This window comes from Balaenoptera physalus (assembly GCF_965194825.1).
Source record: "Balaenoptera physalus genome assembly, chromosome: 13".
Taxonomy (NCBI): Eukaryota; Metazoa; Chordata; class Mammalia; order Artiodactyla; family Balaenopteridae; genus Balaenoptera; species Balaenoptera physalus.
The window spans coordinates 88,929,056-88,955,754 of record NC_138892.1 but is presented as its reverse complement, the minus strand read 5'-3'; the positions used below and the strand labels follow the sequence as shown (position 1 = coordinate 88,955,754).

Here is a 26,699-nt window from a genome sequence, read left to right as displayed (position 1 = left end):
AATCTTTCTTTTCTGAAGAAAAGAGCCAAATAAACACGCACACACAGAGTAAAAAGTCAATCAGTTTCTCGTTGCCTGTAAATTACATAAAAATTTACCAACTCTTGAGTAGAAATTAGTACTCTGGCTAGAGAGCTCTTCGAAGGAAATTTGCCATGTGCTAGGGATGTCTGGAATGTATGTCTTGGCTCATGATATAATTACTCTTCGTAGAATTAATTCATTTTATGTTAACACTGTTAATTTCGCTGGCATCTAATTTTCTACCTATTTGTCAACTCTCTTCAAAGATAGGAGATAGAAATTCTTTCTAAAGACTCTGTGAGCACTTCCTGTTACCACATTTATTTACCACACTAACTGTATAAATTAAGGTGAAATAAAAGAAGTTCATTTTAGGCCAACATATTAACTTTTGACCTATATTCTCCAAACCTGTTATTGATAACTTGCTTTGTTTTGTTTCCCACTGTTTGATAATTACACTCCCAGGTTTCATCTAAGCACTGATGGATTCTGCTTTGTTAACTGGTAAGATATGAACTGTGGAGCCTCAGTGAAGAACAGTGTTCAACTTTTTCCACAGGTAGTGACGTTTGGTAAAGGTGGCAAAGTCATGGGAAATGCTGCTCTCAGTCTGCTTTCCAGGCCAGTCTCGGTGATTCCATAATGGCCACACAGGATTAAATGAAACCAGGATTCACTTCAAAAATCATACTGCAAAGAGTGGAGAAAGAAAAAACACAGAAACGGCACAGAAATGGGATGACAGAAAAAGGAAAACAACATGAAAGACTGAGATTCCACATAAAAAAATGAGGAAAAGAAAATGACCTCCTTCCATGAAATGCATTGTTTATGTCTTTAGTGAGGAGCCCAAGTCAGGATGAATGAATTAGAGAACCAGGATTACAACTTCCAAAAACTGTTGTCAACATCACTTCAATAGAATCATCAACTATAGCTGTTATTTCAACTAGGGTCTCAATAATGATATTAAAAAGTTTAAAATATCAAGGTCATTGTCTAAAATCATATATAAACTCATACTGTTTGACAAATTTAACAAAAAGGGGAAAACAATGCTGAAATTCTCCATATCTATGTCCCTTGTCCCCACTATTTTCCCACCAGAGAAACTAAAAAATATATTCTATGTTATACAGATCTTAGAACAGCATATTTTGGTTTTGGAGCCTCAAGCTTCACCTTCACCTTTCATCATTTTTATGAGGACTCCTTTGTTCCCAGATACTGTTTACTGTTCTGAATATTTTCGCCTATTTAAAAAGAAAGAATTTTTTTAAATGATGTTCTGATTTACATTTCCAAGATAGACTGACCATGTGCATATATCTCAGTTCTTTCCGGAGACATCATTAAAACAATAAAAACAAATAATTTATAAACCTATGTCACATAAGATAATTAAGAATAAAAGGCATGCACAGACAAGAAATATGACCAAAGTTTTGGAAGATGAAATTGTAGAGTGTTAGCTGATGAAAGTGGGTGAAACAGACTAGAGTATACACGCAGAGGGTTAAGTGAAAACAGGGCTTAATTTTTACTCAGAATCACCAGAAAGTCTTAGGACTTTAAATACTAGATATGAGAGAGAACAGGAGTTCAAGACCTGGGTTGAAAACAGTAGTATTATTTGAAAGTGGCTCTCGTCCTCTCCCCCAGCTACATCACACCCACTTCAACAGAAACCGAATAGTCTAAGGAAACTTACGATAGCTAGCACATGATCATTGGAATCCCAGAACAAAGACCTTCCTGTACCCACATATAGGATTCATGTTATGTATGGCCAGCTTCCTGTTCTCCCTAAAGCAGTGCCCACCTGTTGATAAGTCTCATTCATAGTCAGAGCTCCCAGTCTACTTGTTCTTATCTCATTCTTAAATCTGGACTGGTAACCAATCATTTTCTAAATCCAGTAGAACTTCAAGCTGAAAGAGTAACATCAAGATAAACAAGGAGGTGAAAATGACAGAAAAGATAATTTAAGGAAGTGAGAATTTAATTTTTTTGGTAACACCCTCAAACTTGTATACCCTGAGATATTCAAGGAGAAATGATCCATTAAACAATAGGATAACCTGAAAAAAGAATTAGAGAAAAGAAGTTGCTCATGGAAATTAAAAAGGTAATTTCTCAAAGATCCAATTAAAAATTTAGGAGATAAACGTTCAGGCAATCCCCTAAAAATAAGAACCAAGAAACAGAAACAAAAAATATGAACATTAAGAAACATAGTTACAGGGCTTCCCTGGTGGCGCAGTGGTTGAGAATCTGCCTGCCAATGCAGGAGACACGGGTTCGAGCCCTGGTCTGGGAAGATCCCACATGCCGCGGAGCAACTGGGCCCGTGAGCCACAACTACTGAGCCTGCGCATCTGGAGCCTGTGCTCCGCAACAAGAGAGGCCGCGACGGTGAGAGGCCCACGCACCGCGATGAAGAGTGGCCCCACTTGCCGCGACTAGAGAAAGCCCTCGCACAGAAATGAAGACCCAACACAGCCATAAATAAATAAATAAATAAATACCAAAAAAAAAAAAAAAAAGAAACATAGTTACTAACCCAGAAACTACAATGTCTGCCTAATAGGAGATCAAGAAAGAACTGAAAAATAAAGGATAAAATGGTCAAGAAAAAAAAAGACAAGATAATTTTCCAGAGCAAAAGAACATAACTTTAGAACAAAAGATTCATGGTGTTTACAAAATAATAAATGAAAAATATCAGAATATATGCTGATATTTTTCATTTATTGTGAAATGTCACAGTAAACAGAAGATACTAAAAGCCTTAAGAAAGGAAAAATATTGGTGACACCAATAAAAACATCAGATCAACGTCATATTTCTCACAGATGCTAGAAGATGATGAATCGATAGATTTGAAATATAAGGGAAATGACTTCCAACTTACAATTTTATTTGCAGCCAAATTATCAATCAAGTAGAGGTGTAAAATGGAGCATTATTATACATGCATACATTTAGAACTTTTTATCCCAGAAACTTTATATCCTATGCAGACCCCTGCCCCTCCTTTTTTTTCTAGGAAGTTTCTTTATGTGATTCTGGAGCAAAACAACGAGATAAAGCAAGGAGGACAGTATAGGAAATAGTGATTCTCTTGACCCTGGAGAACCATAAAGGGACTTCCTAGAATGTCGGCAGGACTAACTAAACCAAATGAAAGCAGGAGAACAGAGGACTTAGGGAGCAGGTATCAAGGAAGGTCGGATTGTGGAGATCTGGTTTATTCTTGAGAATTTACGGAGATAATAAGGCAAATAACATGAGGAAGAAAGACTAATGAAAAGGCAGTTGGAAAGCTCAAAGCTACACAGAAATGAAATAAGGAGCACCTTATTTAGACTATGCAGAAAAAATATATAGACTTATATTTTAACATAAAATCATCTATTGATTTTCAATTTTTAGGATTAACCAACAGGTAAAGCACAACAGCTATGTGTGTATGTGTTTATATATACATACATACATATATATATATATATACACATGTATTATATATATTTAGAGTAAACACACAGATAACAGAAATTGGCAGCTGTGTGTGACAGAAGAGAGATGTCATCCTCATCCGACAAGACAAGTGTTAAGAGACACTATTTAGAGTTGATTGAGAAAAGAGGTGTAAGTTAACTATTTAAAGTTTAGGAATATCTATTGGAAGAACTTAAATGACTTATGTCACTATATTACAGGTGAGGGAGGGGTATAGGGGAGGGTGCTGGGCTGGCAATACCAGAACTAAGCTTCCAGTTTCCAAGTTAATGATATTTAAAGTTGATAAGTCAGAAACGGCACTATAATAATATTTGATATATAGAAGTATAATAAATACTAGAAGGCTATTAAAAAAAAAACAGATTTTAAGGAGGCTCCTTCTGAGTGAAAAGATTGGGCACAGTACAGAGGACTGGGCTGTGGATGGCTGCTTTCATTATTCTCTTGTACTCTCTTAGCCATCAGGTATGTGTTATATCAATACAAATTAAAAAATATATATGCATATCAATCTATCTGTATCTCTATCTACAAAAGCAGGTTTGTCCAGACACAGAAATCATATGAATGACTAAAATTCTATCATTAGGTAATCACCAGGAGCTGTATTTAAAAAAAAAAACAATGCTTAAAGGATTTTAAAGTGGCTCCCTCTGAGTAAAAGGACAGACCTGCAGTTATCACTGCTCTTTTAGGAGAGGACACCCATCTTCTCAATAGGAAGTTCTCCTTCCAGAAAGTACAAGGAAGAGAGGAAAGTCATTTCTAAAGCTGCTACTTTGTATCTCCATATTTTCTCCTCTAATAATCTATCTGAATGTCAAGAACTATATCCTCCCAGGGGTGGTGTATTGTATTTCGTACAGAAAAACATTAGTTGGAGCTCAAGGAGTTAATGCATTTCCTTCTCAGGTTGAAAGGCTACCTTAATTATATGGTGTTTATTCTTGGCATTTCCAGTTTCCTAAAGAGACAAGGTTACTTTGCAATCTCTTTGTGCTCATGTATGTGTGTGGGGTCTTGTTGAGGGGGGTAAAATGCTTCCAACTTACCACACTCAGAGAAAGAAATCATAAATCAGCAGGTCAGTCAGGTACTATTATTTCACCTTTAACGTTATTATGTTTCCAATGCAATATTTCAATGGATTTCCTTCTGCATAATAATTTATCAAGAATTACCAAAACTCTTAATGAGCTCAGAGAACTTTGGCTCCAATAAAATGAAACCTTTATCACAAATTGGTTGAGCCCATGACTGCAACATAATCATTCAACTGTATATAAGTCAAGATGTATTTTTACTTTGTAGGAATAAGTTCCCAGGGAAAGAAAACTCATTTTAAAACTTTGGGCCATTAAGCCTTAATTGGCAGAATATCGGTGAAATAAAAATGACCAAGACTCGGGGAACTTGGAATCCAGCCATGGTTCCACAAGTAACAACTTATGTGACCTTGGGAAAATCTTCTAACCTTACTTGGTTTCACTTTACAAATGTCAAAATGAGAGACAGGTCTAAATAAAGGCTTTCTAAAAATCTGCCATAGTTCTAAAATCATATAAATTTGGAAGAGTGAACTTACACTTCTCAGTGGCTACTGCCATGTAGGTTATATATTTTTTTCCTAGAAATTCTCCTCTATGGAAATATTCGTTAAATTGTCCATCATCAGAAGAACAGAAAGAAGTTTTTCGAATGACTTAGGCAAAAACTTTTAGCATTGTGTGCTCATTACATGCCAGGGATGATGCCATTTAATCCTCAGACTAACCAGGTGTGACTTAGGTACTACAATTCCCATTTAATAGATGGGAATAATGAAACTCAGAAGGACTGAGCAATTTTCTCAAGATCACATAGCAGATGAGGTACAAAGATGCAGAAACTGAACATGAGTATGTCTAAATCCATAGAACCTGCTCTCTATCTTTCTGTTTAACCATTTAATACACTTAAGTTTCATACAGTTAAATATAATCCTGTAACACCTAAAGAATCAAGCTCTTTCCTACATACTATGGAATATACACTGCACAACTAAGAATACAAAGGAACAGAGATTTGTCCTTTGCTCAATCCTTAGCTCCAGACAGAATCAGTGACCCAAAGCTACTACTAGTCCTGCATGTGCTTACCTTATGAATCAGAAACAATGAAAGGGGGTTATTAAATACCAATTCTTTGCCCCCAAGAGAACACAATGAACAATAGTTGGAAAAGTTTATCAGAAGAGGGGATGCAACAAATATGTGGCATCTCTAATGACAGTTTAAACACTGAGCTTCCAGTATGGGAATCATTAAATTATGTGTTTGAAAAGAAGTACAATATCTTTAAATTCACCCTTAAAAATATTTAAGTCAATTTCATATTAGAGCATGTTGTTGGATTGACCCTCTAAGATGCTAATAAGAACTTTAAATTCCATTAAGTATTACTGAAAAAGGGTAAGAAATTTAAAACTAGGACATGCTTCCCCCGGCCCCCCCAAACACACACCCAAAGCTATAGAAACCATGTCCTATACAAAGCTTCAAGACCAAAAGAGAACTTGAGTCTTCAGGGAACATTCAGTTTGTTGCCATAATGGATGTTGAATAGAGGTCACTCATTCATTTACTTTAAAAGGTTTTGGTAACAGTGAATCAGGTCAAGATGAACCACTCGTCTAGGATCACTACTGGAAACATAAACCATCTAACAGTATTAGAAACAGGCTGATTTATTATAAAAAAGAGATTAGTCAGGAAATAAAACTGCTGAAGATGGGTACTATAGCACAAGCAATAGAGTAAAAGAAAAAAAAAGATTACCCTCAAAAAATCTAAGATATTTTTCTCTGAAATATTTATAAATTTCATCTTATGTATTAATGTGCATTAAAAGTTAGCTAGATACAGTAAGTAAAAGTGCAAAAGTGTTCTTTTTTTAAGGACAATAAACAAAAACATTAAAGAAAAATATTGCTGAATAGTAGAAAAGGAAGACTAAACCTTCTTAGTGTTCCTAAAATTAAAGGTCTCATAAAGAAAGAGACAAATTCTTGAGGGAAGATGGGATGTTTCTGATGTTATGCATGATTTTATTTGTAGAATGAACTGATTTATGATCTTGTAAAGAATGACAGAAAATTTTCTTAATTCTTCTTTTAATCCTCATGAGTTATGTGAATAAACTTGGACGAAGACTATAACTCTATAAAGTCTTTATATAGAAATAATGTAGACTGAGTTTTCAACCCAATTAGAATCATGCAATTTTAGAGCCAAGGTTGCTTTTTAAAGAGATAAAAACAGTTCATAAAGAATTGATCCTAAGTGATTAAATAAACTGGCTAATATGCCAATTCTTATGGCATTTTTCTCTTTCAATAAATAACTGCAGAGTAAAACTTACCACCGTTCTTTTCATCTGGAGTTGAAAGAAAATAGAATTAACAGGTCAAGAGAAATTTTAAATAACCTGGGTATTTAGAATATGTGAATGTTTGTTCATACACACATGTACAAACTTGTTCATATGTGTTTAAACTTGAATGAAATATACTTCGAATGGAATAAAGATGACTAAATTAACCTCTCCTTTAAAGAGAGGAAAGAATGAGGAAAATGTTAGGGGACATCACCCTCCTGTCATTTAACACAGCTATCAAGTGTGAAAATTTGTTCTGCTCTCTTACCTATCAATCTAATCTATCTCGCAAATCTGCTTAGCCCATCTAACGTATTGCATAACTTTCCCAATATCTGAACCAAGTTAATGTCTTGTGTATTTATAGCTGAAAGAAAAATTTTAAATGTAGCCCTAACTGTGGACTAATAACACTGCAGTCCACTATTATATCAAGAGAGGAACTAGATTGCATTGTTTTCTAAGGTCCAAAGGAACAATGGCACAAAACATCTAAAAAATGCAATCAGGATGAGTAACGTAAGCGGTATGTTTATTTCTACAAGGTCTTAAGGCTCCATATTTAAGAAAGAAAAAAAAGTAGATCAAATTCAAAATATACTATGTATTTTCAGATATCAAAGAAAATTTAATCTATGGTAAATTCTTATGTGAGCATTGATTATGTATTGACAAAAATTCATTTCATAATAATATCTGTTATACATTTAATTTGCCTTCCACTATAGCAGATTTGATTTTTAATCTTCTCCCTCCTTGTCCTATGCTGCCAAAGAAAAGGAGGAAGTAGAAAGAAGAAAAGGGAGAGAAAAAATTCTAAAAAGGAAATATGGTTAAAGATTTATGTGGGGAACAAAAAGGATCTCTTCTATGTTTTTAATCTTCTATTTCTACACATGCCACTACATCAGTGCTTCCCATATCTCTCAATAGACTAATTTAAATATATTGTGATTTTCATAACTATTAAGTGTTTGTTAGACAGCTCCAAATTAACAATTTATAAAATATACTTTAGAACTATGCTTTCAGTTAATGAATATACTAGAAGCTGTGAAAATTAATTCCTTTCAGACTGTCACTCTTGCTCAGTATTTACTTTTTGCCTGAAACATTCCCAGGCTTTTTTTTTTAAATAATAGCTTGATGGGTTTTGACTCTGTCGGTATCATTTATCTGTACTAACACTAGAAAAGAGGACAAATACACAGATATAGTATCTCAGCATCTTTTAATGTTTCCCCCAAATTACTGTCACTGTGACATTATTTCCTTTAGGGACTACTGGATTTTTTTTTGTCTACCCTGTGAACTAGTGGAGGCCAGCAGCGTAACATTTTGACCAAATAGAAATTCTGAGCTTTTAAAATTCTCATACTCAGCAAAATTTCTACTAACAGTCAGAAGACTTTGCTTCTGATCCTGGTTCTACCTATAACTAGTCATGTGATCTTGGGCAAGTTATTAAACTTGGCTCCAGCTCGCTGGAATACAGTTTCTATAGTCATGTCATTTCTAGAATAGTTTAAGGTACTTCATTTAAAAAATGCTCTGCCTTATAAAGTGTAATGCTCCATGCTCTGGAGCAAGAAATCCTCCAATTTCAACATTTTATTATTAGGACAGAGCTTTAAATCCACATTATGAACACAGTGGTCATAACTGTGGAATAATTGCAAAAAAAGTAAGTACTGAAGGTGTTGCATAATTTATATGGTCAGAAAACACAGCTGATTGAGCCTTCTACATATTTATAATACATACGTTTACATACATCTTTGTTTACATACCAAAAAAGTATGGTTTACATACATTTTTGCAACTCTATTTAACAAAAGACTATCTCAATCTCATAAAAATTATAAACACTTAAAACCAGTGGTACCCTCATCAAATCACAGTGAAACCAAGTGACTTGCAGAGGACCACACCACTCACTATGGAATTGTATCTTATTTATAATGAGAAATTGCCATAATAATTCTATTATCTTTGGTTTTCAATAATCAAAAACATTTTAAGTGTAGATAACCTCGTACCATCAACTAAAATTACATTCAAAGGCAGCATGCTTAGGCTAAACATGAAACCCGAAAAACAGTTTTAAACCACTGAATGAATAACCACACTCCAGATATGGACAGACAGATAATATCACATTAGAAATGTGCTGTTCATAATTAAGGAAGGCATGGAGTCTTGGTTGGAACATTTCACTGTTGTTTCTCTGTCTCACTGAAACTGTGCTCATTAAAATCTCAGGTAGAACAAGAATGAGTAAACCTTGATTGGGCGATATAACCCACAGTAAAGAAATTAAGTGTAGCTGACCCAGTTAGACAAAATGGGATAAACTTTTTTGGCAAATAAGTCTAAATATGATAAACATGAGGATGAAATAATTTTGACATGTTTGCTTCTGTCATTTATATTTACACTTAATAAAATATATTGGATTCTCAAGATACAGCTTCAAGAGAATGATGAATTTCTCCCCAGATAAGCTGACCGCAAATCTAACAGTTGATTTCCGATGATGTCACGTAAGGTTGGAGTCATTGCTCCATGAACTAGTTTCCTTTTCTTGCTAGTCATAGCAAGTATGTATTGAGTACTTACTATGTGTCTTGACACTACGCTAAAGCTCTCCATCCATGATTTTATTAAATCCTCCTAAATACTCTACGAAATGAGTGCTTTCAGAAAGGGAATTTTGAGAAAGGGAAACAAATTTTGGCAAAACGCATACCACAAGCAAGTGGTGGAGACAGGCTATCCCTGGCAGCTTTGCTTCTCATCATTGCAAATTTCCACAGAAGAAAAATATGGAGGTTATAGAGCCCTCAGTCTTCGTTTCTCCACGCAGCATGAAGGGTGAAATTCGACTTGAACACCAAATCGTTACCCTCCCTCACTTCCACCTCGATCACACGTGGCTCTCGAGCCTACTGTAAAAAGTTCTCCCTGCCACCGCCGTCTAACTGAAAACCTTTCTGCTTTGGTTCCCCTGCACCTCCCCCATTAAGAACATTTCCAGGCACGTATTAAACATTAAAGAATAGAGAAAAATGAAACGTTTCTCTACAATGATTTCCTTTCCATGTAGGATAAAAATTACCATCAGCTCGCCTCCCCTAAAACGCCGCGACACAGTCGGGCCCGCGACAGAGCCACCAGGTGCGAGATTCTCATGGCACGTGGGTGACACGTCATGATTAGGCTGAAAGTAATTTTCATTTTGGAGCTCATTTCAGTTAGGTCACCTGAAAATGAGAAACAAAATCTATTTCTTAATTGGAAGTCCGTATGAAATTATGATTTCTGACCTGGATCTGTTGCTGAAGCAAATTGATTTTGTGTTGTTGCTGCAGAAGCTGCTGCTGTTGTCTTGCAATCTGCGGAGAAATGGCACATGAAAAATTTAAGAGTATATTATAGTCCCAGGGGGAAATGACCAATGTTGTGTGTCTCAGAGTCTGATTTGACACTGATTAAGCTTATGAAGACAGATGTGCCTGCGCCCCTACAGGACCAGCAATTCATCCTTAAGTAGGATCAGACAAGATATTTAGACCTCAGGAACAGTTATGCTTCTTTTGGCAAATGAAGCCTAAGACACAACAACAGTGGTCCAATCCAGTATGAAATGCTGGAGTTTCAAAAATCCCTCTTCCTGGCAGTATGTTAAGGAGGTACTACCTCTGACATTTTCAGCCCTTGGAAAAGAAAGAGAATATTTCGTAAACAGGAGGGTGTGTGCCAAAGAGTTCAGAGTAGGACAAGGTACTGTAAGATGCTCTATTCCTCCGTGAGGTTCTGGTATGCTTTTGTGTCTCGGTAAATACTGTCATTTCTGCCTCTCACAAACTGACTGCCGAGTCCTCAACACATTCAATTCTGGTCTCTACTAACAGGATTCTTAATAAAGTCACCAGTCACTTCCAATTTTTAAAATTCTGAAGTGTTTTCTAGTCCTCACCGCTTGACTTTTCATCAGAATTCAATACTCAAGTGCTTTCCCTTGATCCTGAGCTTTCTCCCTTGGCTTCTATGACATCACATTTTCCCTGTTTTGCTCCTACCTCTGAGTCTGATCCTTCTCAGTTACCGTCAATGGCTCTCTCCCGCCACACAATGTTGTAGGCTCATTTTAGACTCTATTCCTTTCCCTCTATACCTACATCCACACGTATGCCAAGTGATTACAAATTTGTTTCTCTAGCCTGGATCTTTGCTTTAAGCTTTAGACCCATTTATCCAACAACATTCTCAAAGGCACTCCAAATTCAACAGATTCAAAACTAAACTCAGGAATTAGCCCTCAGTGTGGTCATTCTAAGTGTTTTCTAAGCCAGACGAGCACAATTGCCCCCTGTTTTTCGCTCTTATAACATCCTCTACCTACTTGATACTATACCACATGCTATGATGTTATATTTATTTTTGTTTTTGCTTTAATTAACAGGTTTCTGTCTCCTAGGTAGAAATCCATAAATACGGTGAAGTTAGGGGTCACGTAGATTTTGCTCTCACCATTTGCGCAAAGCCTGATGCAAAAGGAGTACAGAGTGAACACTTGATGAAGAGTGCATGAGTGAAGAGACAAGAAGAAAATTTTAAACACTTCATTAGATAGGGCAGGAAACCTTCTCACAAGAATGTAACTTCTTGGGCTTCCCTGGTGGCACAGTGGTTAAGAATCCGCCTGCCAATGCAGGGGACACGGGTTCGAGCCCTGGTCCGGGAAGATCCCACGTGCCGCGGAGCATCTAAGCCCGTGTGCCACAACTGCTGAGCCTGTGCTCTGGAGCCTGCAAGCCACAACTACTGAGCCCACGTGCCACAACTACTGAAGCTCGCGTGCCTAGAGCCCATGCTCCGCAACAAGAGAAGCCACTGCAATGAGAAGCCCGTGCACCGCAATGAAGAGTAACCCCCCGCTCACTGCAACTAGAGAAAGCCCGCATGCAGCAACAAAGACCCAACAGCCAAAAATAAATAAATAAATAAATTTATTAAAAAAAAAAAAAGAATGTAACTTCTCACTTCATGAAACTTATAGCTGCCTTATAAATACGCTCTAACTCTTATTCTCAATGCTATGATCACTATCGTTTTCATTAGGAAAGTATATCCCTTAACCTCTGTATCAGAAAGCTAAAAATTCAGGAAAAAATTTATGCAGAGTCCATTACTATGAATGAAAGTAAAGAACCTATATGATGAGGTTGGATCTATATGGCTGCACAATGAATTTTTATTTCCCCTATGTACACTGGTACAATTATAATTATTTTAATGCTTTTGTTTTATCTTAGGAATACAGACTAAAGAAATTCCTTTTTTTTTTCTTTGAAGAAAAGTCGGAAAGGAAAAGGTAGAAAACGAAATACCACTCTCTTCCTTAAGTCCGGTGGTTTCCTCCCACATATCAATATTTCAGCTGATATTTAAATCCTTTTATAAGTGCCTTAAGATTTTATTAAGAAGCTAACCACCTCATAGCCCTCCACACTTCCTCCTGTTCTAAGTCACTGCTGTCTCTTGCCTGGATTGCTGTGATCGCGTCCTATCTGCTCTTTCTGCCTCTGTCCTTGCTCCCTGCAGCCTATTATAAACCAGCACCAAGAGAGATCTTTTTAAAATATAAGTTGTGTTGTGTTATTCATCTTTTCAAAATCCTCTGTCTCGCTCAGAGTAAAAGCCAGTTTCCATATGATGCCTGCAAGGCCCTGTAAGAGCTGGCCTCCTGCTAGCTCTCTGATGCCATCTCTCTCACTTCCCTTTGCCACTCCGCTTTCCTGTCTGTTGAACACACCAAGGGGACTCCTATTTCCCGAGGGTACTCCTGCCTCTGGGCCTTTGCACTTGCTTTCCCCTCCATCTGGAACACTCTTTTCCTAGATAACTACATTGGTCACTCCCTCACCTCCTACAAGTCTCTGCTCAGCTGTTACCCTATCAATGAGGCCTTCCCTGAGCAGTCTTTTTTTTTTTTTTTTTGCCTGCGTTTGGTCTTCATTGCTGCGCATGGGCTTTCTCTAGTTGTGGCGAGTGGGGGCTACTCTTTGTTGCAGTGCATGGGCTTCTCATTGCAGTGGCTTCTCTTGTAGCAAAGCATGGGCTCTAGGCATGCGGGCTTCAGTAGTTGTGGCACACATGCTCAGTAGTTGTGGCATACGGGCTTAGTTGCTCCGCGGCATGTGGGATCTTCCCGGACCAGGGCTTGAACCCGTGTCCCCTGCATTGGCAAGCAGATTCTTAACCACTGCACCACCAGGGAAGCCCTGAGCAGTCCTTTTAAAAGAGCCTGTCTCTCTACCTGGCACCCTCACCCCTATTTTTCTGCTTCATTTTCAACATATATTTTACTTATTTATTGTCTATCTCTTCCCAACTAGAATTCAATACATGAGGTATTTTGGTCTGTTTTATTCCCTGCTGTATCCCATTAACTAAAACAGAAGCTGGCATCAAATTGGTGCTCAACAGAAAGTTGTTGAAAAGATGAATGTGGAATGGAGCACAGAGCAGGGACACACTATACTGACTAGGGAGCGTTGGGAGCAGGGTCAGAAAAGGAGTTCTCAAGGGGAGAGAAACCTAACCTGAATCTTAAGGAATAAATACTAAATGTCCTCCAGAAATGTCCCTGTGTCCCGATGAAAAGATCAGTGACTACCAGAGTGGTGATGCCTTAAGCCAGCACTGCATGGCGGAGAGGACCTGGGAGAGCAGAACGGGTTCCAGGAACCTGACCGGTAGCTCTCAGGAGGGATCTTCTCTCAGGCTGTGCAGGCAGCATTGCCTGGCATCTCTCCAATACAGCGGAGAATTTCTGGAAGAACCTAAGGATTTCTGAAGTTCTAAGGAGAATGTCAGAGTAAGTAAAAAATTCTAGAATCCGTTGATGATACTTGAGGATGGGCCAGAGTGTGAAAGAGAAAGTAAGAAACCTTGCTCTCCATTAGTAATTGCTCAGATTTTTTAGGACAAGCATGCCCTCAGGCCCATCAAAGTATGGATTCTCTACAAAGAAATATCCCCATCTGAGCTCCAGTTTCAGAGGCTCCTAGGATCTTCTGAATTCAGATGTCTGAAGGTATTGCGGGTTATGAACAAGAAAAGAGCGGCGTTCTTCTAGACTGTCATGGGCAATCATTCTGAGCTGTTTCATCACAGGGGTAAAGCAAGAGGAATAAGGGCCAGCTCCAATACCAGGCTAAATATATACTTAAGGACAATGGTGACGCATTTCATTAAAAATAAACATATCTTTCAAGCAGAGATGAACCATCAAGCAGAGAAAAGTAAACAGAAGGAAAGGAGGGCTCCTCAAATGTAATCTGAATGTTTCTCCACCTCTTTCAACTCTGCTAGTTTACACTTTGACAGCTGTCTAGAAGGTTTTGCAGTATTTGTGTAGATACAAAAGTACCCTTGACTAAATAACGGCCCTCCTCCACTTAAGATGGTGAGTGCACTAAACCCAGAACATGGGATGGTAAAGTAAGTTAGTCCTAGAAAAGATGTGCCGTCTTTATATGTAAGCTCACCCTATGACACCTTCTGTCTTTCCTTCCCATTACTACCAATCCTCTTTTAAGTAATACTTCGTATGCATTACCTCCATTTTCCCACTATGCATCATTCTTCTACATGTCAACTCTTATTATCTGATTTCTGCTACTAAAGCTCCAGAGAAGCCACATGCTTAAAGGCTGACAATGAGAATCTAAATGACTACTCTGGTAGCTTCTGGCTTCTGGATATGTTCATTTTCCTCTCCCTACCAGCTATATGCCAGCATCTCCCAAGGATCTATCTTCCCTTAATTCCTTTCCATTTTCTCATGATATCACCACTACTCTCATTTAAAGCCTATAAACCTGTCATTCCTCTGCATGAAACACCTTGGCCCTAGATATTAATACCGCTGCCTCTCATATGTCATTTAGATCTGAGCTTAACTGCCAGATCCAACCACCCAAACTAAGATGGCAACCCAAACGTGCCATATTAATCAATATTTATTAAATTACTCTCATTACATTTTTTCAAATTACTTATCACTATCTGAAGTTATTTTGTTCATTTTTCTTTTCCTTTGTTAATTGTCTCTCTTTCCACTAGAAATTAGGGGCTTTGTCTTTCTGGTTAATTGAGGTAACTTCAGTAGTTAGCACAGTGCCTGGCACACAAGAAGCACTTGATTACTATTTTTTGAATAAATGAATGAAACTGACTTTCTCCAGTGGTTTAAACTACCACCTCTATGTAGATACTCTAGGAAATTAGGCTCAGCCCTCTCTTCCAAACTGTTAATTGATATTTCTATTCTCTCACATACTTTCAGATGGACAACCTGACAACAGCTCTAATTCAGCATAATAAAACCACCTGCTTTTCCAAATCTGCCCTCCTCTTGACCTTCCCTGTTACCCAGGCTCAATACCTTTCCTCTCTCTTTAGCCCACTTAAAATATTCAACTGACCATAATTCTTCCACCTATTTATCCCTTTCTCCATGGTCATTACCCTATCTGGTTTAGAGTCTCACGCCTTATTTAGACCATCATAATAGCCTCCAAACCAAACTTCTTGCCCCATGATTGGAAATGGACTTCACTTGTTGAATCCTACCTAGCCTTCAAAGTTCACACCAAACACATTGAATGAAATCTTTCATAATGTCCCTGACTGGAAATGCTCTCTTGACTCTCCATGGTTCTTTTTGGTACTCTGCCCATGAATTTCCCCTTGATTATAATCACTTGCAAGTTATGTTCCACTAAAACAGTTAATAAGCTTTTTCACCTGAGGTTTATGCTCACTTTGGTGCTTTGCCTTTTTATTTACTTAGGCAAGGAAGCGGGGAGAAGCTTTTGCTGATCTTTGTTTGCCTCCAAGAGTGACCTATATGCTGCAGGCAAAACACTACCTGAGGAATCTGGCTGTGTCTCTAGTCCTTGCTCACCTGTTCTTGCTGCTGCTTGGCCAGCTCCATTTGCTGGCGCTGTTTCTCGATCTGAGATGCAGCCAGTTTCTTCTGCTCGTCATGGGCAGCCAACAGCTGCTCTCGCAGACTGGTGAGCTGATTGATCATCCCCATGAGCTGTCTCTCCTTCTCAGCGAGGCTTTCGGGAGTCCCTGAAAATAAGACGGCGGTAAAACATGTAAGAAAAGAGAAATGAGAAGAGAGGGGTTTTTCGATGACAACGACTCTGGTGTATAGAGAATTACTACATGTATAAGGTTTGACACACAAACATACACTTACCTTCTTTCAGATTGTAACTCAACAGTAAAAAGTGATGGCTATTTACTCATTACAAAATATCAGGATGAACAAATATTTTGATTTTTTATTTATGATGAGTAATAATCTGTAGCTGTTTTCCCCCTTTTATTTTATAAGTAAATAAAAAACTGTTGGCTGAGCCATTTATTATTCTCAATGTCCTAAGCTAGGGTTTGATGGAAATAAACAGAGGCTTAAAGCACAGTTCTTGGCCCTAAGCAGTTTTTTTTTAATCAAAGAGGCAAGACAAAACATGAAAATTTAATAACCACAATTATTAAGAGATCAAGGGGGTTTCGCTGGTGGCACAGTGGTTGAGAATCTGCCTGCCAATGCAGGGGACACGGGTTCGAGCCCTGGTCTGGGAAGATCCCACATGCCGCGGAGCAACTAGGCCCATGAGCCACAGCTACTGAGCCTGCGTGTCTGGAGCTTGTGCTCCGCAATAAGAGAGGCCGCAACAGTGAGAGGCCCGCGCACCGTGATGAAGAGTGGCCCCCGCACCGCGATGAAGAGTGGCCCCCGCTCACTGCAGCTAGAGAAAGCCCTCGCACAGAAACGAAGACCCAACACAGCCAAAAATAAATTAATTAATTAATTAAAAAAAAAAAGAGATCAAGGGTATTATTATCAGTGATACGATTCTTCTTTTCTTAAAAAGAGAATCTTGAAGAATCAGAATTAAGGAATTCTACATTTAAAAAGGAAAACTCTATTAGTTAATCAAGTTTTAGACTGTTTTCTCATATGCCACTCAGAAGCTTTCTTCAAAAATATAATATAGCTAGCAGAAAAAATATTCAAGTTTGAGAATATAAATTTATGCTCTCATGAAATAATGAAACGTAGTTGGAAAACTAACTGATCACATTATGGCCACCCAAGATTACAGTTAAATCCAAGATTATAGTAGTTAGCACCATATGTTGTATCATTATTGACATAGTTATTTATTTATTGAATCTCCCAGTAGAGTATAAACTCCATGATAGCAGAATTCTAGCTTTTTTTGTTTAATACTATGTCCCCAGAGTAATGCCTAGCACATAGTAGGCACCCCATAACCTTTTATTAAATGAATTAAATAAATAAACTTCTTAAGATGAGAGAAAAGTCCTTAATTGAGTGATAATATATGATTCTATGCAAATAGATAAATAACCCTTATTAGGATTACTTAAGTTAAGGATGCTTTCAAATACATTTGAAATAACAAGAAAAAATCTTTGGAAGCTTATATTTCCCCAATATTGTTTTATTCTAGCAAAATGCAATAGATATATGGCTTGAAGTTACAATCAAAATCACAGTAAATTTTTGGGAGTTTTGATATAACTAAAGGAAAAGTAAAAGGAAGGAATAGTCACCCAGGAAAGGAAAAGTCCTAGAATTTTGATGCTGAAAGTAAACTAGAGATTATGTTTCTTCCCTCAAAAAAATTACCACACATGTAATTCAAAGCAACAGTCAATCTTTGCCAGGATGTTTTTTTTCTTTTATTGTTGGTGTTCCTTAGATTATCAGTGTTATAATTTGGACAGGACTCTACTTGGTTTAATTTTTTTTTATGGAAATGTTGTTGCTTTCAACTGATAATCCACCTGAAGGATCTAAAAGTCATTCATTATGTTGCCTTTAAAAATTCTGCCTAATGAAAGTGCCTCAAGCAGCCGCATAGCACAGGGAGATCAGCTCAGTGCTTTGTGTCCACCTAGAGGGGTGGCATAGGGAGGGTGGGAGGGAGACGCAAGAGGGAGGGGATATGGGGATATATGTATGCATATAGCTGATTCACTTTGTTATACAGCAGCAACTAACACACCAATGTAAAGCAATTATACTCCAATAAAGATGTAAAAAAATAATAATAATAAAATAAAATTGGGGAAAAAAAAAAAGAAAGTGCTTCTACTAGAGTGTAAGCTCCAGAAGGGCAGAAATCTGTCTACTCCATTTGCTACCAATACATCTCCAGAACATAGCACATGGCAAGACAGATAGCAGTATTTGTTGAATGAACTGAAAATATAATGAATAGAAACAAACTTAAGTTATTCTAAATTTACAACTAAAGCTTTTCTCAATGGCAGTCTTATCCAACTAGAGTAAAAGTCAGACCCCCTCATCAGAAGGTATGAATGGCATTATTCTATTTCATCAAAGGAATATTTAATTTATCTAACTTACAAACATCTGTGCATTGGTCTTTTTCATTGACAATGAATGCAATCAAACTTTGATAAAATTCAGTTATATATCCTTTACAGCAATATAGATACTCTTAGAAGTTGGAATCTATTAAAATTACATAAGGAATGCTATCATGTATTACATGACTATAAATTGATATTCTAGTGTACACAGCTAATACGATAAATATTCTTACCTTCTTTCAGATTTCTGTAATTTATTTTGAAAAAATAGTTTAATTCTTTTTGCTTCAGTATCTTAAAAGGTGGACTTTGGCTTGGATTTTAAAATATATGTACTATGGAAAGCTACCAGGTTTTTTTTTTGGCTGCACAGCTTGACTTGCGGGAGTTCCCCGGCAGTGAAAGCACCAAGTCTTAACCACTGGACTGCCAGGAAATTCCCGTGAAGGCTATCAGTTTTAAGGGCGACTATCAGAATGAAATGGAACACTTGAAAAGTAGCTATGGTCTTTACCATTGTTACCCCATGGCTGGATATTTTGTTTCTGGGACATTATGAACAAGATGTGTGAATTATCATTTGTACAGTGAAAGCAAGGGTCGTTCTTACCTTTTTTAAAAGTATGGTTCTATACAATTTCTTACTACAAATGTCTACCTTTTAATGGAGATTGTAATTTTATAACCTTTTCCCAAGATTATTCTACCCGCTTACCTGGGTATTGTACTTAAAATGTAAAATACAGTTTTGTTGTGTTTTGTTTTTAATATCACATTCAATGTGCTGCATTTAGAGACTGGAGTGTAGTCAATAATAGCCATCTCAAAACATGGCATTTCTTGGTCATCCATTCATCAAATACGTACTGGGTTCCAAACTTTGAGCCTACAGTAAGCTAGATAGTGTACAAGGAAAGTTCACCATGGAGGCAGGCTAATGATGGGTGCATCTCAGAGGGACTCTTCATCTAGCTGTGGTGGGTCTGAATATGTTTGCATGTTTTAAAGGATTTTAGAGATCACCCATTCCAACTTTACTAAGACGGACTACCAAGCATCATGTAAACAGCACAGGCTTTGAAGGCAGACAGAATTAGAGTCACATCTTGACCCTGTCACAACTAAAGTACGTGGTTTTGGATAATTAATCTCTCTCTCTGAGACTCAATTTCTTCCTACATAAAATAGGAATAAATGACTTTGTTACAATAATTTTGTAAGGAAGATGTTAACAGAGTGGCTGTACATAAACAGGCAAGTAATCAATGCAACTGGTTTTAAATGAGGGGATGAGGAAATAAACCAAAAGAGGTAACCTCATTTCCACAAGTCTTTGAGAGAATCAGGGCAACAAGACACCAAATCTTTTTAACTACATCATGCTTCCCTAGTAAGAGAAATGTTAATTTAAAAGAGGAAAAGGTTTTAGGTTAATTCTATTATGCAATGATCTGGATAGCGTAAGCTTTGGAGTCTACATCTACAAGAAAAAAACAATGGTTTTATAATTATTTTAATTTTAGAATCTTCACAACCCTCGGACAGATGAATACTTGTTAAATGAATGAATGTATCTTTAAATGAGAAAAATGTTGAGGAGAGAATATTTTTATTTTCAAATATAAACCCTAGATTAAATACGCAAAAGTATCTGCTTAAAATATGCATTATTAAGTGCCTGCTGTAAAAGGTATATATAACTTCTTAACTGGTGAACTGGATTATCAATATACAAATCAATGAGAGCCAGTGGTTGATTGCTCTCTTCCCATCGTTTGCTGTGTTTATATACTGGCATAAGGACTCTGGCTTTCTAAGACAGAGCAAGTAACTGATTTGCAGAAAACATAAAGTCACTTTCTGCTTTTATAGACACTGCCAAACTTATTTTAAAAATTTATATCCTGTGCACCAGTAGTCTTTCTTCAGTTCTTATGAAATAGTTTTTACAAAAAGTGAAAACATTACTCATAAGCAACTACAAGGAACTATAAAACAAGCTTAGTAGATTAAAAACATTAAACATTTACTTTATTTAGAAGTAAATGACTATATGTTATGTACCTTCCTTATGGCTGACTCTTATATTAAACAAATTCCAGATACAACAGTTCCCTCAGAAAATAATCAACATTTCCAACCCCTCTGAAAAAATGTGAATATATATATATATATATATATTATGCACAAATGAGATAGTCACAAGGTAATTAGCAAACCATGTGTTTCTTAAATAGTTACTGGACTTTTAAAAGAATGGGTTTAAAACAGCTTTCAAAGTTATACAAACCCTTACATATCTAAATGCTGAGATTTTAGTTTCCGTGTTTTAAATTTACAAAAATCCAAGGATACCTCTTACTAGATTACTACTTGGGACCTGATTCCTGTTCTAAGCCTGCCTATTTTCAAATCGTCTAATGTTATTTAAACAGAATCATCTCTTTCAAGCCATATACTAAATCTACATACCTCTTTCATCTCAAAATGTTATGTCACCTAAGAGAGGATCTACTTTAATCCTCGTGTTGAATCTACATAGCATGACTTTAATTCATGAGTTCTGAAAGACCATAGTATTGCGGAATGGATTATTTCCTTGAATCCATTATTGGCATTCTAGAGCTGTTTGGTGTTAGCCTTTATGTCCCATCTTCTAGAAAGAACAAAATTATCGCTTTCAAAAAGAGTCAATTTTTTATTATACCGACTACAACTGGCATTTTCCTTAATACCAGATATAACACTTTACTGGCCTAAATTAATGCATTCTGAGCAGGGTGAGAAGGGTCTACCTGGGATACCAATGGGAAAGAAACAAGGCTCTAAAGAATTCTTCAAACAAGGCAGGTAGAGAAACTGATCTAGGCTTTTCTGAGTGACCCAGTCAGAAAACCCCTCAAACAATGCCCTGCTTTTATAACCTGAACAAAATAGAAATATTTTAAAAGAGAATTTTGCATGAAGATATTTTTGTTATAATTTTACAAATAAATTTAAGTCAGTAAAATACACATTTTGCAATGGCTTTGTTGAAAAACAGACGATCTGTTTAGATTAGTCAAAGCTGCCGTGGATCCCCAGATAGTGTCCTCAGGTGAAGTGCCCATGCCATGACCTTCAGTGTAACGGAATTTCATGCTAGCTGAAACAATGTGTGATGCCACTGGCTGCCAACTGGAGTGCAGGCACTGTGTTTTCCCTGCTCAGTAACTATGAGGCTATAAAATGTATTTCTCCATCTTTCACACAACCATTACTCAGTGCTCCTGCTATAGATAAGGGCAAAGAAACCTCTGTAAACTGGCCAGTTACACTATACGGCTGATTAGAGAAGAAGAAATAAATTATTTCTGTAGTCATCTAATCAGTTTATAATATATATTGACTGTTTGCTATCGGTAGACCTTTTTAGTCAAACTCTTTTGTTCTGGAAAACTGAATCCAGTGTACTTTTTTGTGTGTTTTTTTAGAGAATTGTTTCTAATGTAACTTTAAAACCTAATTACTTCACATTTCCAAAGTACCAGACCATAAAATGCTCTAAATTCTAATCTAACATGAAAAATAATTTTATGCTTTTAGAAATGGGTGACCTTTCCTAACTCACACTGTTTCTTGAAAAATGAGATGGACTTTAAGTGGGTATGACAACTCTTTATTGACAGCTAAACCATCCAGACCAAATGCTATTTATTTCTCCTTTTTTTAAAAGTTTATCATTTTCACTTTAAATAGTAATAGTAAGAAACACTTCTTTGAATTTTGCCAAGCTGTAAGTTTAATCTTTGTCCAAATGCGCTGAAAGTAATTCACTCACAGCAACTTGAAGCTAGCGCTTAGGAACTGAGCTCTGCCCTCACTTGGCTGTGGTCTTAGATATTCAAGAATGGACACACACACACACACACAAACACACACACACACACACACGCATTCATTCACTCACTCATGTTTCCTGGAACTAATTAAAAGTTAAGTGAAAACTGACCAGTGTAAATGGAGGAGAAGAGTTTCAATCCACAAGAAGACTCGGTAAATACTGTAAAGGCTGTAAACATCCTAATATATACAAAGGTTCTACTCAGATACATTGCTCTGAATTATCAGTAATAAATTATCTAACAATTGAATAAGTTCATATTTTCAGATTAAAAAAAAGGTCATGCTTATCCTTCCCTACCCTGACTGAAAACAGTCTACGCGTACATGAGACTTACACCTTTATCTGCCTCATAAAAAATAGAGGCCAAACAGCTAGGCTATTGTTCTTGACTAACTTCGTCTGAGGTGGTACGAAAACCACATTCCTGGGCAGCACATAATCATAGGGTCTGACCACCCCCCCCAAGAACCATTAAGTCAAATTCATTTCCCCCCAGAGGGCAACACACTATTGTATCCTCTCCGCTTTCGAGCCACCTATGAACAATGGAGAGTAATTGCAACTGTCACGGGCAGTCAATAGGAAAAGTAACCCAGCGCTTTTTTCCTCCAGTTTTCTGCCAAACCTGATCCGAGCACCTAATAACCATGCCCCCAACAGAAGAAAGAGCTACAGTTGCTTTTAAAATGCATCAGAAAACAGTTTTTTGCACAGAACCAGAGGACAATGACTAAACTTGTGCTCTGAATGTGAAGCTTAAAAAACTCGAAATTAAAGACAGAAACTTCTTTTGTGACTGTACTGCAGCTTCCTGAACTAACCCCACAGGCAAGCCTGAAAGGACAGCTGAGCTTCTTTCCTCTAAGCTTATCATCACTGCTGCTGCTGCTTTTAAGTTAGACTTGTGAGGAAAAGGAGGGAGGGAAAAATGTTTGTCCTCCAATGGAACGAGATCACAAGGCTTGGAACAGGCGGTCTTCTCTGCTCTGCTCAGTTATTACCCAGGTCACAGGAGAATAAAGAACCTTGGAGAATACATCCTGCATCTCAGGTGCAAATGGGTTAAAATCCAACAAAATAGAGGACTTGCTGCCTCAGAAAATGAAACTTTTCTGTTCTCTTTAAACTTTGTCTTCAAGCTCTTTAAGGGATATTAATTATTACTTGTTTGAATTTCATTCCATTATAGGTTCTGGTTACTTAATTTGCCGATTAGCAGGAATTCATTCTCTCACCGCCCATTCACACCTAATCATAGCCTGAATATATGTAAACTCCAAATATATGGAGGAAAAGTGAGATACTCAATCAAACATTTTAAGGAAGTTTCCCAGACAGAGATATTGACATCACGTAAGTAAAACATTTGAGAAGACTGATTTGTGCTTTGCCCTTCTCCAGGATGCTCTGATGTAGTAAAGCCTTAAGAGAGATGACTGCCTCTCAGTGGGAAAACACTTGCACGTACACACATCTGCAAAAAAGTTATTTACACACATATGTCTACATTTATATCAATATAAATCTGGTGATATTTAAAATATATATTCAGCCTCTATCAAAAATATAGAGTAATATATAACAAAATATATTAATATTAATAAGTAGTTTTTCCTTAAAATTAATCCTTTAGAACTCAGATTCAAAAGTGTCCTATTGGCAACAAATAGAAAACCATAGGTTGCCTGCTATGCTCTGAGAAAACACACTTTTTAATTAATTGAAAGCATCACTTGATTTTATTTTTATATGAGGAATTAAACCTTCTCCCTTTGTCATTCCTGGTTTTAAGTGGAGATTACGTATATTCATACTTCTAATATGTAGAATGTATAAAATCATCTCATACAGTTTTTAACCCTGCTGTAGATACATTTGTACTTATAAAGTAAGTCAGTTAAAATTTTAAAAAAGATGAAAATCAAAGACTGTTAAAGATATAGTGGGGTTATTCTGTTAAAAAAACATACTATTATAAGGCACAGAGAGAAAATAAGAACCATTGTACATCCCTTTTCAAGCTAGAAAGAAGAAACACCAAAGACAGAGTGCATAGGGGCAGAAGTACTTTATCACCACTAATATTTCTAAATATCAGATTCATTTCAGTACATTTTAGATCAAAATAATTGCAAACATATTACCTTTTATTTCACCAAAGTTCCCTGATCCCATTGCAAGAAGCTTGTCTTTCCAGTCCTTTGATAGTAGCTTTTCAATACTGGGGGTTTCTAAGTAAAGGAAAAAAAACAGGTAAGCAAATCAATGTGACTATCTTTATAACGAAGCTCATTAAAAGTCTATCTGCTAAAAATAAGGCCATCCCTACCCTGGCCCCAGTTCATAATGACTTCATCAACAAACTGATAACAGAGGAGGAAAAAAAGAATGTGTTTTGTCACCTGCTGTTTCAAAATCATTAGCTTTTTCCTCTTGTGGAACAAAGCCGCACTAATGCTTTATGACAATGGGTACATATAAACCTGCAGTTCATTGTTTTCCAATTTGGTGAACAAATTCCTGCTATAATGGATGCTTGTCAATTTCAGAGTGTTAGTCTGCAGTCAAAAAATAATTATGTTGATAAAATGCAGAGTAAAAAAAAGGCAAAGAATTTGCTCTTAAATCTGCTACATGTAATTATGTCCCTCTGTGTGTTTACAATTACATCCACTTCATAATATATGTTTAACATCGTGTGGTTGTGAGCACACTGTGGAAAGATTTGCCAGTACCGTGAACATATAAAAAAGAGTTGGTGTAAAAGAAGCTTTACAAAGATTGCAGAATCTAGACAAGTAAGTAATGCCTATAATGGAAACTTATTATTTGTTTATTTCAGATTTGTATCGCACTCTTTTAAAACGCCCTGTATTAAGACAGGACACACAGATTTTAGAGAGCAGGGTTATGCGGTAGTCTGATATTTGTTTCTGTATGTCACGTGGTTTTGATCTCTCCTTTTGTGTTGAATTTTAATGTATAAGTAAATATAAATGCTAATAAAACTCCGAAACATTAAACTCAGTTCCAAATAATGTAATTGTATATTCTTGTCAGCATTTAGATGGGTACACAATTACAATGGCTTTCAATCCCACGATTAGCACTGCATTCAGTTAGAAAATGGTGTGTACTAAAAGATAAGTGTCCCAGTATGCTCCATCTAAATAACAATACCCACACTTATTATCTAGATCGAAGACACACACTGCCATTCTCCACATTGGTGTTTATGCGTATTTGTGTTTGTTCAGACATTTGTTTACCCCCTACTAGGGGCATAAAGGGAGTACATGTTAACTTATCAAAGGGACCGTCTGGCCTAGAGACCCTAAGATTATTAGAAACGCATTAATTTTCCCCACAATAAAATGCATTTTGAAGCGTCTTCAGCATCATCTTGGCCAATGCTATCTACTTTTCTCAGGCCCTCATCTTAAAGACATCAGCTATCAGAGTCACAAAGCCTGTGAGGAGTTTTCAACGAATGGGAGGTGAAATTTTCTTTGGAAAAACTGTGGCAGCATGGATTGCTTCTTTTTCAGATGCCAAAAACTTGGGGAAAATAAAATAGTGAAAAGCTCTGAATGATTACTTCTTCACATAGCCTGTATGTATAGTGTGTACATACACACACACCCCACAACTACTGTGTGCACATTTACATGGAATGTGTGAAATGTTTTTTTCCTTTGTAACAAAATATATCTTTCTATTTTTTCACATTTAAGGAAAAAAGATCCTAAAGATTTTACTTTTACTTTTTCTTAAAATATCCCTATTTCTATACCACATTGTTTTGAAAATGGTAATGACAATTCTGAGTAATAAAATGCATTAAATCTCTTCTTACTGTAATCAATATTTCTGTTCACTGAGGCTTTAAAGTAACTTTAAAATACTTCTGCAGGGATAGCCAATGTTTCTACATTCACAGTAAACACTTGGTGAGCGAAATCATTTTTTAAACCTTATCAGAGTAGGTCAAACAAATACCACTGTTTCTTTTTTCCAGCACTCTACAAAAATTCTTGAGTAGCATGTAAACAGGGTCCAACCAATACGGTATTTGCAGTAGAGTACCGTCAGTCATTAAAAGCTAACAAACCTTGCAAAGCAGGAATGCAGCAATAGAAATCCATTGTGCACTAACAATAGGCCCCTGAACCTCCCGGCACCAAAAGCAGACCATTTTACTTTTAAGGCTATTGTCTGCAAAGTCCATGACAAAGCTTTTCCCCTGCAGCTAGACAAAATATTCACTGTAGTGTGCTCATAAAGAAACAGAAGTCTTCTGTCTAAGTTGCAGAGTTAAAGAAACAGCCGCCAGATTTCTGAAACCTGCACATTCCTGGCCTCTTTATTAACTTGCATAAAGATAGGAGGCTCT

The 26,699-nt window shown here is 36.8% G+C and overlaps 1 protein-coding gene across 4 annotated transcripts in view; it reads right to left on the bottom strand.

Annotated features, from left to right (window-relative positions):
• The window catches only part of SOX5 (SRY-box transcription factor 5), a 990,465-nt gene that overhangs the window by 185,811 nt on the left and 777,955 nt on the right, over positions 1–26,699 (bottom strand). For all 4 annotated transcript variants that reach the window (XM_082419737.1, XM_082419736.1, XM_082419738.1 and 1 more), the window contains 3 exons: positions 24,451–24,537; positions 15,944–16,116; positions 10,293–10,361 (listed from right to left, as the gene is read on the bottom strand). In XM_082419737.1, the coding sequence (XP_082275863.1) occupies positions 10,293–10,361; positions 15,944–16,116; positions 24,451–24,537 (329 nt within the window). The remainder of the gene's footprint in view (positions 1–10,292; positions 10,362–15,943; positions 16,117–24,450; positions 24,538–26,699) is intronic.